Raw genomic sequence first — 16,352 nt, forward strand, 5'->3', positions numbered from 1 at the left:
TCAGATGTCTTTCCCTGAAATTCTTCACATTTTCTTGATGTGCTCATTTCAACAGAATTAAAGAACAATCTATCACATCAAAATATTTTTAATTAGGGATCCCTGGGTGGCGCAGCGGTTTGGCGCCTGCCTTTGGCCCAGGGCGCAATCCTGGAGACCCGGGATCGAATCCCACGTCGGGCTCCCGGTGCATGGAGCCTGCTTCTCCCTCTGCCTGTGTCTCTGCCTCTCTCTCTCTATCTGTGTGTGACTATCATAAATAAATAAAAATTAAAAAAATATATTTTTAATTAATGATATTTAGCACTATCCAGCAACACAACTCGATTCCCCAGGTTTTTACTGTATGTCTTCAGTACAAAATAAATGGCTCTTCTTTTCTATAATAGGATAAGCAATGCCACATGATTAAACACAGGTAAGCATTGAAATCCTTCATATAATTTGGAAGGAAATGTCACTTTTCTCTCTTCTGAGTTTCTGCCTGGGTAAAAGAACAAACAGGATTGTAAAAAGTTCAAAGTTCCTTTCTCAGTGGCCATGACCTTCATATGCTACAGGTTGCTGTATGTAACCCATAATGGAAGGCAGAGACTGTGATAAGCATCTTTCATCAGTCCGGTGCTTGCTTCTTCCATTTTGTGCAATATCTAATCTAAAGGATCTCAAAAATCATTTAATCCAATCCTTTTCTAAGCAACAATTACAGAAATCACTTGTTTTGTGAGTCTCCAAAAGCTATAATAATACTAAAAAGCAAAGGACGAGGCAAAAGATAGCTTTGAAAATCACATTCAAAGAAGGGACGATGTAAAGGGAATTAGATATTCCATGTGTTGAGAAATGGGACCAAGTTTGGGACTTAATTGATTTAAATCCTAACTTTTTACTCAAATTATTCAAAGTAGCATCTATTTCAAGCTGGGTCTGTTGCCAAGCTAATCTTTTTTTAAGTACAGCAGTAGATGCTTGTTGTAAAACTGAAGCAACAGTGCAGAAAAAATGCGCCATACCCCAACCATGACTCCCTCATCCCTGGCCCCCCAGTCCCATTCCCCAGAAGTAACCACTGAAGAATGTGTGGGTGCCCTTTTGGACATTTTCACTGCATGTACTAGCATGTTACTTCAACACACACACACACACACACACACACACACACACACACGGAATTAAAATATACTTTGCGTCCTTTAATCTAACAATTCATCCAGCTGATTTGTAGCAAGTAAGCTATGAAGTGAGGTGGCTTTTCTAGCAGGGCTGTCGATGTGCTGCCTTCATGGAGCAATAAAGAGAATATCAACAGGGCTATTTCTTTTAATATGAAATCCTGAAGCTGGGTGTTAGGGTGCTAGGGCTTTTATGTCCCAGTGTGCTTCTGAACAAGAGAAAATAATCAAGGCTTTACCCTCGCTCACTTAATAAACATTTTATGTAGTGAACTACATGGCAGGTGCCAGGCTAGGCTCTGGGGGTTCTGAGCCCAGTTGGTGAGTCTTGGCTTCTGTCCTCACGGAGCTTCATAGAATTCTCTCCCTACAAACTACTATCCCCCTGAGAGAATCGGCTCATCAACTCAAACCAACCTTTACTGAGCACCTATCAGGAATTGAGCTCTATTTTAGACATGCAAATATAAAGATGAATAAGCTTTCAAATCTGCCCTCAAGAATCACAGTCTAGGGCCACCTGGGTGGCAGAGTGGTTGATCGTCTGCCTTTGGCTCAGGACATGATCCTGGGGTCCTGGGATTGAGTCCCCTACAGGGAGCCTGCTTCTCCCTCTGCCTGTGTCTCTCATAAATAAATAAAAATCTCAAAAAAAAAAAAAAAAAAAAAAAAAGAATCACAGTCTAGTGGGGAAGTAGATTATTCTGTTGCCATGACAGCAGTGGGAAGTATGCAAGGTTCTATTGGCAGACAGGAAGAGAGGTCACGTGGCTTTCAGGGAGTTGAGCGTCTGAAGTCCATGGGTGGAGGTGGGGTGGGGTTACACCGAGAGAAAAGACATGGGCAGACACCTCCTTCAGAGCATGTAGAGTGAGTATGCGGAAGGCTCTGTGAATGTGTAAGGCCTTTGGACATTTCCTAGGCAAGACAGACATCTGATCTGGGCAGCAGGATAGAGGTGGGCGTAAAGTTTCAGAAAGCTCACCGGAGGACGCCGTAGGAGGCCAGGAAACCCACCCAGCAGACTGAGTCCCGAGGAGAAATGAGAATCTAAGCCTGGGCAGGGTAGGAGAGAGAGGGACTAAAGAGGTATTCAGTGGGTAAAATGGTCAGAGTATGGCAACCAACTGGATGTGATGTTTCAGAAAAAGGGAGGGTAGGGACAACTCTCAGGTTAAATCATGGGGACTGGTAGATGGAAGTCCAGGCTCTCTGGACTTAGGTGAAAGACATGTACTTTTTTTTACTTTTGCACTTTGTAACCCTCTTAACTTCTATTCCCCCTTGGCATAAAAGCCCTTAGCTTAAAATATTCTTTCCATTCTACCTACCACTCCAACATTATTTTGTTTGTTGTTCCAAGTTTTTATTTAGATTCTAGTTAGTTAATATATAGTATAATATTAGTTTCAGGAGAATTTAGTGATTCACCATTTACATGCAACACTCCGTGATCATCACAAGTGCCCTCCTTAGTATCCACCACCCATTTAACCCATCTCCCCACCCCAACCTCCCAGCAACCCTCAGTTTGTTCTCTATAGTTAAGTCTGTTTCTTGGTTTGTATTCCCCCGCTCCTGCCGCTATGTTCACCGGTTTCCTTTCTTAAATTCAACATGAGTGAAATCATATAGTATTTGTCTTTCTCTGACTTATGTCACTTAGCAAAAGACACTCTAGCTTCATCCATGTCATTCCAAATGGAAAGATTTCATTTTTTATGACTGATATTCCATTTTATATGTGTGTGTGTGTGTGTGTGTGTGTGTGTGTGTGTATATCTCACATCTTCTTTATCCATTCATCAGTTGATGGACACTTGGGCTCTTTCCATAGTTTGGCTATTGTTGATAATGCTGCTATAAATATTAGGATGCATGTACCCCTCCAAATCAGTATTTTTGTATCCTTTCGGTAAACATCTAGTAGAGTAATTGTTGGATCCTACATAGTTCTACTTTTAACTTTTTGAGGAACCTCCGTGCTGTTTTCTAGAGTGGCCACACTCCTTTGCATTCCTACCAACAGTGCCAGAGGGTTCATCTCCTTTTTCTGTATCCTCACCAACATCTGTTTTCTCCTATATTGTTAATTTTAACTATTCTAACAGGTGTGATGTAGTATCTCATTGTGGTTTTGATTTGTATTTCCCTGATGATGAGTAGATGTTGAGAATCTTTTCATGTGTTTTTGGCCATCTAGATGTCTTCTTCTTCTTCTTCTCTTTTTTTTTTTTTTTTCTAGAGGTCTTCTTTGGAAAAATGCACATTCATGTCTTCTGCCCATTTCTTAATTGAATTATTTGTTTTTTGGGTGTTGAGTTTCAACAAATGGTGTAGGGAAAACTGGAGAGCAAGGTACAAGAGAATAAAACTGGGCCACTTCCTTACACCAACACAAAAATAAATTTGAAATGGATGAAAGACCTAAATGTGAGACAGGAATCCAAAATCCTAGAGGAGAACACAAGCAGCAACCTCTTTGACCTTGGCTGTAGCAACTTCTAAGAGCTATGCTTCCTAAGGCAAAAGAAACAAAGCGAAAACAAACTATTGGGACTACATCAAAATGAAAAGCTTCTGCACAGTGAAGGAAACAACAAAACTAAAAGGCAGGCTACGGAATGGGAGAAGATATTTGCAAATGACATTCAGATAAAGGGCCAGTATCCAAAATATATAACTTACCAAACTCAACACCTAATGTTCATTAAATAACAGACAACTTCCTCCCCTCCCCTTCAATCCTCAACCCGCCATGTCTGCCAACGGTCCCCACACCCTCCGATGATGCTGCAACTGCGCCCCCCCCCCTCAGACCACCTGACATGGATTCTCCCAGTGTTCTTTCCCTAGAGAGCTGCCCTCCCACCCCGTTCCTGGAATCCAGCTGTCTTGGGTTCCCTTCTCATGTTCTCCACAAGCTGTCCTGTCCATGCTTGTGGCCTGGCTTCCATCTTCACACTGAAGCCTCCCTATTTTAAGGCCAGTCTTCCTAAATTCCAGTCATGTATCTGTCCATATTCAGTTGTGTCAAATTTGTCCCAAACTCATCTCTTTTCCCCTCCTATATTCTGTGCAGTAGCAAGCGGTACTGGGTGCACTCATTCACCAAAGCCCAACACGCAAAGCCACACTGGCCCTCATCCTGGGGTACTGCGGCCCAGACACAAGGCACCCTCCTGCCCCGCTGCTGTTTGCTCTAGCTGAAACGTCCTTCCTTTCTGAAAAATAACTATTTGACACACACAATATCAGATACAAAGCCACCATCCCAGATTTTTGCTAATTATTCTTTATTTAAAATATACTTAATACAGACATTAAATACATGTAATAATAGGTATGACCCTGTTATAAAGCATAATATAACAAATAGCCATAAACCTATCATACAGCCCAAGAGCCAGAGTATTACTAATAACCTGCATCCACCTATGTGTTCCTCTACGATCTGCTCAGTAATTAACCTTATCAGGGTTAATTACTCTACTAAATTTTGGTTTATTGTTGCTTCTTTTTCTTACAACATAGTTTTACGGTTTACATATGGCTAGACAATATATTCTTTGGTTTTGCTTGTTTATGAGCTCAATAAAAATAGCATCATAGCACATGCTCTCCTGGAGCCTGCTTTAGTTCTTGTATTTCCTGAGATTCATTCTTATCGTCCAGTACAGCTGCAGTCCATTCATTTCCACTCCTGAATAATGCCCGTTAGCGTGGAATATACCTATCTATCCATTCTCCTACAGACAGATGGACATTTCGGGTTTTCCGGTTATTGACTATTATGAAGATGTTACAACGAACATTGTTACCCACACCTCCTGGTACACGTGTGCAAGGTTGTTAATACTCAAGCGGGAGTCCGAGTGGTAAGCCAGATCCCAAGGTATGCAAGAGTTCAACTTTGGGAGGTGGAGTTGTTTTCTGAAGCAGAGGTGTCTGTTCACATGCCCGTATCATGCAAGTCCTCACAGACTTCTTTGGGATCCATCTCGTCAAGCTCCTTAATTTCTGCAAAACTTACAGATGTAAAATAGGATCTCACTGTGGTCTCAATTCATATTTCCCTGATTGCCAATGCTGTCAAACACCTTTTTTATAAGCCATGTGTATTTCCTCTTCTGTGAAATGCCTTTTCCAGTCTAATTCTGTCCAGAGTTATTTTTTCTTAAACCTATTCTGCTTACTAACCCTTTGTCAATTAAGTGTATTACAAATATCTCAAGTCATGGCTTGTATTTTTGCTGCCTTAAATTGTTTATTAGCTTAACATCAGTCTTAAAAAACAGCTGGTCTAATCATCTTTTCTTTTATGATTAGTCCTTTCTGTCTCGAGGGATTCTTTCCTGCTCTAAGGCTTGTCCATGAGGGGAAAAAAATTTTTTTTTTTGTATTTAAGAACTTAATATATTTGGAACTGACTGTTGGATTAACACGTGAGGCAGAAATCAAATTTCACCTTTTCCCTTTGAATACACATTGTTCCGGCACCACATATGGGGTCACCTTGCCCGTCCTCCTGGATGCACCATGCCACCTCTGCCGTTCTTAAAGGTCAAAGCATGCACTGGTTATTCTGCAGGCTCCTCGTTTCATGGCACTGCTCAGAATTCCTACCTCTGTACCACATACAACAGAAATTACTACCTTGTAACCTCTTCACATTTGGAAGCACTCAGTCATTCCCAGTCCTTTGCTTTTCCATATAAATTTAAATATCTGCTTGTCACATTGAATAAAACCTCTATTGTAATTTCTGTTGGAAATGGCACTGAATCTATATATCAATTTGGGGAGGTACGATCCTTAATATTCTTGTTCATGAACAAAAATAGCTCTTCATTTGTTCTTATCTTGCTTCTTCACCTTAATCCTCAAGTCTCAAGTCAGGCCTTCATCTAAACATTGCCTTCCTGAAATATCTCTACCACCATCCCAACTATAGTAGGCTAAGTGTGTCTTTCATATGCTAACTTTTCAGGTAACCGTAAGAATCTAAGCCAAAGATGATCCAGGCTGAGTGTGAGATCTGACGCTGGCATGGTGGCACCATTCATCATGACTGAATTTCACGATTTGAGAGGAATGAGACAAGATATACTAGGTCTGAGATGTTCATCTATCTTCCTGGCAGGGGCTGCTGGTGTATGCTGTGCTCCTCAAGACATAGCTGAGATGGGGATATTGGCTCAGTGAGACTGCCCACTGAAATGACAGACACTAAGGAGGCCACTAAATGACAGGCCCTTGAGGACACCAGGATCTTTTTTTTTTTTTTTTAAAGATTTTATTTATTTATTCACGAGAGACAGAGAGAGAGAGAGAGAGAGAGAGAGAGAGGCAGAGACACAGGCAGAGGAAGAAGCAGGCTCCCTGCCAGGAGCCTGATGCCGGACTCGATCCCAGGTCTCCAGGATCACACCCTGGGCTGAAGGCGGTGCTAAACCGCTGAGCCACCCGGGCTGCCCGAGAACACCAGGATCTAAATGGGAGGAGGGAGATAAAAATCTATGAAAATGGCTGAGAAATTATCAAAAACACAGGACAGCCAGAGAGTGAGCCAAGAGGGAAGCAGGTAAATGAGAGTTTCAAAGAAGTGGTCTATATTGTCCAAGCCCATGCAGATGACGATCCCTGGACCTAACCTCGAGAGGTCACTGACATCAGAAGAGGCAGGTAAAAAACTAACTTCACGGGGTTCAGGATAGTACGGGGGAGAAGGTGTAGGACACAGCAGATACCTGGTATCTGCAAAGGCATGCCAGAGAGAAACAAAAACAGACTATGTGAGTTCAGCTGAGTGCAGGGAGGACATAATTACGGTTAAGGAAGCCACTCTATCACGTACTCAGCTGAGGAAAGAGATAGTGAATACTTAATGAAATCAGGAGACTCTTAGCAACTGTAAATCCTGACAAGATACACTCAAATATTTAGAGAAGGTTACTCTTTCTCACAGAAGAATTTACCACCTGCTATAGAAAGAAGTCTTCTAAGTATCTTGGGAAATCGAGTCCCATTCTTACTCATACATGAGCTAACTGTACCTCACAAAGCACATGGCTGTCTTCATTCCGACGGCAAGCGATGGCTGAACAGGTGCATTACTCGGTACGTCCACTGCAAATGCAGATGGTTCTTTTTCTGAATGTTTTCTCCCTCTGCCTCCAAGGCACTTGAATGTTCATCTGCTACAACTGCTTTGAAAAGCAAGGCCAGCTTACACCACGGGAACCGAGGGCGAGGCCTGTCACGCAGATGAGCACTAATGGTTCAGATGACACAAGTAGCTTCCCTGCCCAGTCAGAGGGTAAATGGGGGTCTACTCCAGAAAGAGCGCCTCGTGCAGTTGATCCAGTCATCACCTGCATTTCCCTGGTATCTTCTCACAGTCTCCATTCATCTCTTCCCTTGCCAGGAAGGCTTCCCATGTGCTGAGCTGGAGGCACTACCCACTGAGCTCCACAGAAGCTACCATTTAGCAAGCATGTCCTGTGCACCAGATCCTATACTACATGCCCTACATGCAACTCTTATTTATCTGCCCTTTAGGTCCATGGCAGAGGAACTGGTATCACTGCCCCAATTTCACAGACGGGAGGATAGTGTTGGAGAGTGTAAGCGATCTGCCCATGTCACACAGCAAGTAAGTGGCAAAGGTGAAACGTAAATCCAGGTAGGTTTGACCTCAAAGCCCATGTTCTTAACCATTTCCCCCAAAATAACTAAAAGCAAGTCAATGTGCCATTCCTACACTGTAGGAGTTGGGTTGGTGCAGAAATAGGAGAATTAAGTGGAATCAACGCTGCTCATCTGCCCAACTCTGCACAGGACACCACAGCTCATTTGAGAGTTTCTCAACTCCAGAAAATAGCTAAACAATGCTAACTACCATCAGCAGCCACTTTCTCGCCCCACCTCCTTGCTTCCGCTCAGGGCAGGGAATGTGAAAACTAGAATACCACTGTGTTCTACCACACTAGGGCAAACAGCTTGGGCATTTCTGAACCATCAACAGTGAGAGCAGGCCTTCTGCAACCATGTGATGGAGACTTTAGAAAATGAGGTCTTCCAGAGGGACAGTAGAGTTATACTTTCTTCCCTGGCAGAGTCTGCTGTTGTAACCATTTAGATGAAAATGCCCCATTTTGCACAGTGTGACTTTTGCCACAGGGCCACATTTTTCGATACATCTCTCTATTCAGCTAAGTTCCAGGCTTTTTTCTAAGGGAGCAAGAGAAAGAAAAAAAAAAAAAAAATAGGTGACCTCCTGGACCAGAAGTAAAAGTGAAAAACGCAAGTTGACTTGCTTTGAAATGCAAAAGACCTCCATCTCCAGCTTGGAGTGGAAAACCACCAGAGTGGGGGTTACTGCTCTTCATTTGAGGTTCTCTAGAAAGGAGCCACTTGCTTTCCAAGGACATAGGAAAGCTCTGCTCCTGTACAGGGTTCCACTGGACAGTCTTCCAAAGCCTGACGCAGAGCAAATGTCAACGAGGTACGGCCGGGCTTGCATGTTGCTGTTACTGCTGTTAATTTTAAAAGGCACTCTAGACTATATTTTTTCAGGGATCCTTGAGGATAACAGAAAGGGATTAAAACAAAAAGTTACTCTGTATCATATCCCAGAATGGGTCCCAGCCATTTCTCAACCTCAGCCACAGACATGTTCTTCCTCAGAGCATAATCTTCAATCTGTAAAAGATTAAAAGCAGCATATCAAACCAAAATGATAAGACTTTCTGAAGTGAAGTTTCCACAGGATTTGCCAGGAAACATTAAAAGCCTTCCATTTCTTGTCTTAATAGCAATCTATTGAGTTACATGGAGATGGATATTTATCTATTCGCCAAGTTGCCTTATTCTCTGGGCAGAAAACAACAAGCAGTAAGTATCTGGTGCTAGACGCTGGCTGGAGTGTGTGAATGTTGGGGGCTTAGAGGTGTAAATGGGAGGAAAGAATCAGGGTAACAAGATGAAATCAAATTAAGACTGGGGGTAAATTTCGTCATGCTTTCCGTTTGTTTTTATTCTCATTCACATGTAAAATAAATTAGGTTCTACAGTTCTACTTAAAACAAGACAGGCATTGGGCGCCTGGGTGGCTCAGTCTGTTAAGTGTCTGCCTTCAGCTCAGGTCATGATCCCAGGGTCCTGGGAATCAGATTCCTGGCTCAGTGGGCAGCCTGCTTCTCCCTCTGCCCTTCCCCCATTCATGCATGTGTGAAAAATAAATAAAATCTTTAAAAAAAAAAAAAGACAAACAATGTAGGCATCTAGGGAAGCCATAAACAATGAAACAGCTAACTTACCTGGTCCTTGGAAATCTTCCCCACTGCAAAGTATTTGGACTTCAAATTGGAGAAGTAAAGGCCGGATACTGCTGAAGCAGGTGCCATTGCTAAGGATTCTGTTAACCTAATGCCTGGAGACAGCAACATGGGGGAAAAACGCAGATTCATTCCATGCCTAGCAGAGGGCCTGGTGGTTGGTAGCACCCAATAAACTCTTGTTTAGGAGGTAACAGGTGAATGAAAATGAGCTGACACCTTCTAGGTGGACACCCGACACAGAAATTCAGGCCAGTGTCCTCTAATCCAGGGGGACAGGCCTGGCAAAGCCTGTCTGTCTGCCCCCACCACAAGTCTCCAATACCAGTTACAGAGGTCTCCACGTGCTCTGCAGTGCAGGCCTCTCCAATAAGGAGCGCCAGCCCTGGGAGGTGAGCACCATCTGGACCCCAGGCTTGTGCCACTAGGGGATGACTGATAGTCGGGCCCTGAGAACGAGCCCACAGCAGTACTCAGAGGAAACACCGAGGCCAGCCAGTCCAAGCCATCCACCTCACGGACAGGGAACAGAGTGGTGCAAGGGTTAAACCTTTGCCAAAGATCACCAGGTAGTCTGTGGCAGGGAAGGACTCTAATCTGCATCTGACAGGCCTAGGAGTCCACACCATTCCTGCCAACTGCATCCAAACGCCCCAGTCTCTCACTGAGACAGATGTTCCTGCCACCTCATGGGCACAGACAGCATGCTTCTGATGAGTTCCATGGAAACAGTTAATTGTGCTAATAAAGAGTAAAGGCCAAGAAAGCGAAGAGCAGAGGGGTGTGGTGGGTGTTGCACAGAAGCAGTGTCGGGAGACACGGTCTGTGAGCAGAAGGAGGAGGTGACGTGACCTATGTCACTAAAGGCTGCAAAGGTCACTGATGGAGAAATTAAAGCAGCGTGCAGCAGGAGATGAGGGGCAGGGAGGGAGATGTGTGGGCAATATGATGTGCTAACTTCTCATCTGTTACAGGTTAAGAGAAACTGTTCATTGCAACTGATTGATCTAAACATGGGCATGTAAGACTACCATTCAGTCACATGGATATAAACTACCATGATCAACAGCTAGAAGGAGAGACAGTGGGATGTCATTCTAAGCCTTTCCCTATTTTAAAATGCTTAGCCCGGGTGCACTGCTGTGAGAGGAGCAGGCCTAGGAACCGCACAGGGGAGGACAAGGGCTCCCCAGCTCCTGGTACACACCTGTGCACTGTTCCACGTTGGCGAGCTTCCACATGGTGAGCTTCTCGCTGTGGTCAGGCTGGCTGGGGTAGCCGGGGGCCGGGCGGATGCCTTCGTAGCGCAGCCTCCGCAGGTCCACAACATCCAGCTGCTCACAGCTGCAGTACGCCCACAGCTCCCTGCGGACCCGCTCGTGGAGCTCCTCCGCAAAGGCCTGCAGCCCAGGACAAGGTGTGCGTGGGCTGCGGTGCTCCCCCAACCCAAACCCCACTGGCCATCAGACCCCGCTGGAGCACCCCCCTCGCCTGAACCACAGCCAGGAGGAACTGGGCACAAGGGATCGGACTGGGTTCCTGACTCGCCTGTGGCTCTGTTGGCTGCTCTCTGCCCACTTGTGGCCTCACAGCCTGGGCTCTGACGTGGCCTACTCAATGATCTGAGGACTTGAGGACTGTGAACTGAAACCGTTCTCTGCTCGTGGCCATGAGGAGAAGCTGGGATGATTATAGCTGCCAGCTCCTCCTGCTTGGCCTCAGGAAAAGGAGAGGCGATCTCCCCATGGCTTAGATGACCCTGGCCACGACACAGGAAGATGAGCAATCTATGGAGGACAGCAAATGGGAACAAGGAGCCTGGAAATAGAAATGTGCTCTGATTTTTCCAGGTTCTTCAGGAAAATATCACAATAAGCAAAGGGAGACATCAGAACTGCAGCGAAGGGGTCATGGTTCTAAGGACAGCTACAAACTATGGCAAAGGCTTTCCTTTGCCCAAAAGATGACGTGTGAGAGCAACTCAAGAAGAGCTGATTTAAAATTGTGTGTTATGAAAAAAAAAATAAATAAAAATTTAAAAAACAAAGTAAAATTGTGTGTGATGCTAAAGCCAGTCCCATCTGATTCGGTAAAAACAGCAGGACATGGATTCCAAGGGCTGCTTAGCATCTGGCACCGTCATGGGCTCCCCGCTCCACCCCCAGCGCCACTGCTTTACCTCAGCCAGCCGGTCTCCCAGAGCCTTGACCATGATGCTGCTGTAGTCATCACACTCCTGCTCATAGGCCTTGCTCAGCTCTTCCACCCCAAAGCAGGCAACGGCAAAGAGGCCCAGGTAGTCGCGGACGCCCGAATGCAGGGGAGCAATGAAGTCGGAGAGGCAGTGGTAGGGGTCTGTGCTGGCAGAGTCCTTCTCGGCCTTAAAACCCAAGGAGGGCACAGGTGGACCATTAGCATGAACATGGCAACAACACACAGGGGACAGCAATCTAAGCTCTTTGGATAGATATAAGCTTCAAACAGGGATGTCTGTTTTGTTCACTGTTATACCCAGTACTTGGAAGAGCACCTGATATGTAGCAAGTATTTGATAAATATTTGTTGAATCAACAAATGAAGTAAGATTCTAAAAAAATACTTATGACATAACAGTCAAGAAACCACTGAATTTGCTCCTGCACACACTGAGTGAACATTTCCTGCATGCCTATAGGCTCTGTGCTAGCAACTGGAACCCCAAACATTCATATAAAAAAAAAATTTCCCCTGAAAGGTTTTTCACAATTCAAGATCAACATTAAATCCTGAAGTTATGGCCAAAAGGGATCCACCAAATGCATAAGCCTCTACTTAGCATCATAGAAGCAGTTCAACAGAATTGTGGTGAGCAGCCCTGGGTCTGGTGCTGCCCGCCACAGTGGTGGCTCGGGAGACAGCTGGGGACACCCCTGGTCTGGCCTGACACCACAAGGAGAATCCAGCAGGTCCAGCTTCTGAGCGTCACCTCCAGGAGCCCGTCCTTGTCGGCTTCTCACTTCCAGCTGGTGACAGACTCTCTCCTGCCACCAAACTGACAAATAAGGTCACATACATATTTCACCATTGACAAATACTTGCTGAGCAGATAAAGAGCTAATGACTACTATTTACTGAGGGCTTACTATATGTCAGGCACTATTCTTGGGGCTTTACATGAATTTGCTAATTTCATGCTGTCAACAATGCTGTGATGTAAGTGATCCCATCAGCTCCATTTCACAGACGGAAAACCTGAGACAGCGCTCGATCTGCAAGCTCAGAGTCAGACAGCAGAAGGTCTGGGGGTCGGACACCACAACCCCCACTCTTGACTGCAGTTCTGTAGGGCTCAGAACTGATCAATTTGTTGATGAGTGCCACACCCTGGAGGCTTTGGAGTTACTATCTACTTGCTGACTCTAGAAACAAGCATAGCCTGACCAACAGCAGGCAGAACGTGGTTAAGTGGCCAGGAGGTATTTGATAATGGACCCCAGAAAGGTCACAGAGTTCATGGACAGCTATGTGGGGAGGAGCGGCTTTCAAGCTGTACTCTGTCCATCAACCATCCTCCACTGACAAAAGCCAGAGGGAGATACAAAGCTTCCAAGCACCACAAGGAGAGATGGGTCACAGAGACCCACACAAAAGAGATGGCCACGACAGTGAGACAGAAGACTCCCAGAGCAATGAGAGGCTGCAGCAGAATCTTCCAGAGCACTGGAAGAAAGCACCTCCTCGGCAAGAGCTACCTGAATGTGCAATATATGCACATAGAGACGTCATCCTACTAAATGTCCTAACATAGTTGGCCACAGCCTGCCTGGTCATGAATGGTATTGGATGTAAAAACCAGGCCAGGGGGGCACCTGGGTAGCTCAGTGGTTGAGTGTCTTGTCTTCTTCGGCTCAGATCATGATCCTGGGGTCCTGAGATTGAGTCCTGCTTCAGGCTCCCCACAGGGAGCCTGCTTCTCTCTCTGCCTGTGTCTCTGCCCCTCTATGTCTCTCATGATCAAATGAATAAAAAAAGAAAAAGAAAAAGAAAAAAAGGAAGGAAGGAAGGAAGGAAGGAAGGAAGGAAGGAAGGAAGGAAGGAAGGAAAAGAAAGAAAAAGAAAGAAAGAAGGAAAGAAAAGAAAGAAAAAGAAGGAAAGAAAAAAGAAAGAAGAAGGAAGGAAGGAAGGAAGGAAGGAAGGAAGGAAGGAAGGAAGGAAGGAAAGAAAGAAAGAAGGAAAGAAAAGAAAAGAAAAGAAAAGAAAAGAAAAGAAAAGAAAAGAAAAGAAAAGAAAAAAAAAAGTAAGAAAGAGAGAGAGAGAGAGAGAGAGGGGCCAGGGCAGAAGTCTGACACCTGAATTATACTTGCAGAAGAAAAATCACCAACTCATACAGATGCAATGAAACGCCAAGACACCTGCACCCCGATGTTTCTAGCAGCAATGTCCACAATAGCCAAACTGTGGAAGGAGCCTCGGTGTCCATCGAAAGATGACTGGATAAAGATGTGGTTTATGTATACAATGGAATATTACTCAGCCTTTAGAAACGACAAATACCCACCATATGCTTCAACGTGGATGGACCTGGAGGGTATTATGCTGAGTGAAGTAAGTCAATCAGAGAAGGACAAACATTATATGGTCTCATTCATTTGGGGAATATAAATAATAGTGAAAGGGAATAGAAGGGAAGGGAGAAGAAATGGGTAGGAAATAACAGAAAGGGAGACAGAACATGAAGACTCCTAACTCTAGGAAATGAACTAGGGGTGGTGGAAGGGGAGGAGGGTGGGGGGTGGGAGTGAATGGGTGGCGGGTACTGAGGGGGGCACTTGACGGGATGAGCACTGGGTGTTATTCTGTATGTTGGCAAATTGAACACCAATAAAAAATAAATTTATTATTAAAAAAAAAAAAAGAAAGAAAAGTCACCAACTCACTAGTGAGGAGGGAATGTTAACATTGGAGCCGGTTGCCTTGTGTTCTGTGGGGTTGGAGCCTGGGTGCAGATGGAGTGATGTAGCCGTCCTCCCTGGTCTTATGATGATATTATTGAATGTCCTCAAGTTAAGAAGCCCTTCAGATGCTGTTACAGTTAAACTCTGTGTCATTACAAATTACTTGTTGGGCATGATTAAAAGCAACATTATTGGTGTGTGTGTGTGTGTGTTTAAGATTTTATTTATTTATTCATGAGAGACACAGAGAGGGCAGAGACATAGACAGAGGGAGAAGCAGGCTCCCTGCGGGGAGCCCAATGGGGGACTCAATCCTGGGACTCCAGAATCACACCCTGAGCCTAAGGTAGACGCTTAACCACTGAGCCTCCCAGGCGTCCCAACACTATTGCTTTTGAATGACCAAAATCGGTCACAGAATTTTGCAGGGGAATTTACTGCAACTCTTTGTTAATGGCTCTGGTGAGTTCTGGCTCCAATTCTGGATGAGGACAGCTATTTTTCGTCGCGACTACAGAGACCCGCACATGCTCTTTGCATTCTCCCAGGCAGGGCTACAGGACAGGCAGCCATGTGAAGTGCCTGTTCTCACCACACCGAGGGAAGCCCGGGTGGTGAAGGAACAGCCACCAGGTGTGGACAGGCTGGTCTCTTCCCAGCTCCATCAGCCTTCAGTTTCCCTGCCCTGCAGAATGGACACACAAACTGCCTACGACAAGGCTGTGTGGAAAGTCAACAAGACAATCCATCTAGTACCCAACTAAGCACCTGGCACCTCAGACTTTCAGGAAAGGTGCATTCCCACCTGTCTTCCCCTTGAGAGAAGGAGCCACTGGCCTATTTTAATAATAGGTGTATTCACAAACCCATTATTTTTGATCAAGGAAATGTCCATCTGTGTGTGACCACCGATGTAGTAACACCATTTACCACTCACCTGTCCAACACCCATCAAACAGCCCTTTCCTGCTGGTGCCCCAGGGCCCAGCCTCTCAACCCAGACTAGCTTCTTCTCTCTGTTGTCCTCACAAATGCGTCAGCCTTGGGCCTGTGAGTGGTCATTTGGGGTGAGGTGGGACAGACCTAGCATTTATACATAGCTGTGACTTAATTCTTATATATATATTTACATATATATATATATATATATATATATTGTTTGTTTGTTTGTAGCACAGTCACTGTCAGCATGGCTCTCTATACCTGCTGCCTTAGCCCATGGAAGGTGGCTATGGGCTCTGTGGCCTGCGGCGCTGCATCCTCTGCGTACAGGTGAATGTCGTCTTGCACACTCTGCGCTGGCCAAAACCCCACCACACCCCTGGCTTGCAGCTTCTTCTGACTGATGAGCACTTTCAGCATGTTTTGGGCATCATCATAGACTTTTTTGGCCTCTTCGCCTATTAGGAAAACATGGTAAGAACTCACTAAAAACTGGCAATGATAGAAGTGCCTGGGTCGCTCAGTGAATTAAGTGTGTGTCTTCAGCTCAGGTCATGGTCCCAGGGTCCTGGGATTCAGTCCTGCATCGGGCCCCCTGCTCAGCAGGGAGCCTGCTTCTCCCTCTGCCTCTACCCCCACTTGTGCTCCCTCTTTTTTTCTCTCTCACAAATAAAATCTTTAAAAATACCAATGATAGCCAGCAAGAAACATTTCTTTCTGAAGCTACTACCCCTCCTCAGCCATCCTCTCCTGTCCCCCTCTTTCCCCACAAATACATCACTGGTGCTTGTGAGCACTGAGTATTAAGGGTTTGGGCTGACTGCAGCGGCCCTAAATGCCTCTGTTCAACAGAAGGCAGAGAGCCCAGCCTGGAGATTCCAACACAGTCAGAGAATGAAACAAAGCTGGCCAATCCTCCCATCACCAACCTTGCTCGTGCACCCATCACTCCACTACCCTCTCAT

The 16,352-nt window shown here is 45.2% G+C and overlaps 1 protein-coding gene and 1 long non-coding RNA gene across 13 annotated transcripts in view; one reads left to right on the forward strand and one right to left on the reverse strand.

Moving 5' to 3' along the window:
* The first annotated feature begins 1,925 nt into the window (after positions 1 to 1,925).
* On the forward strand, positions 1,926 to 16,072 carry LOC144312074 (uncharacterized). Of its 6 annotated transcripts, none has more exons than XR_013377516.1 (5): positions 1,926 to 2,042; positions 6,163 to 6,285; positions 7,734 to 7,857; positions 8,990 to 9,068; positions 15,619 to 16,072. It is a non-coding gene; the product is annotated as an uncharacterized LOC144312074 (long non-coding RNA). The 6 variants fall into 6 exon arrangements; XR_013377519.1 differs by having other exon boundaries at positions 15,624 to 16,072; XR_013377518.1 differs by having other exon boundaries at positions 7,734 to 7,827.
* Positions 4,452 to 16,352, reverse strand: part of MTR (5-methyltetrahydrofolate-homocysteine methyltransferase) — a 108,629-nt gene continuing 96,728 nt past the window's right edge. For 5 of the 7 annotated variants that reach the window (XM_077894381.1, XM_077894386.1, XM_077894380.1 and 2 more), the window contains 5 exons: positions 15,649 to 15,845; positions 11,691 to 11,891; positions 10,719 to 10,911; positions 9,494 to 9,606; positions 4,452 to 8,876 (listed from right to left, as the gene is read on the reverse strand). In XM_077894381.1, coding sequence (XP_077750507.1) covers positions 8,790 to 8,876; positions 9,494 to 9,606; positions 10,719 to 10,911; positions 11,691 to 11,891; positions 15,649 to 15,845 — 791 coding nt within the window. In that variant the 3' untranslated portion in view covers positions 4,452 to 8,789. Of the gene's footprint in view, positions 8,877 to 9,493; positions 9,607 to 10,718; positions 10,912 to 10,985; positions 11,330 to 11,690; positions 11,892 to 15,648; positions 15,846 to 16,352 lie in introns of those variants that run through there. The other 2 variants (XM_077894384.1, XM_077894385.1) reach the window with 2 other exon arrangements.

The sequence above is a fragment of the Canis aureus genome, chromosome 4 (genome assembly GCF_053574225.1).
Source record: "Canis aureus isolate CA01 chromosome 4, VMU_Caureus_v.1.0, whole genome shotgun sequence".
NCBI classification, from domain to species: domain Eukaryota; kingdom Metazoa; phylum Chordata; class Mammalia; order Carnivora; family Canidae; genus Canis; species Canis aureus.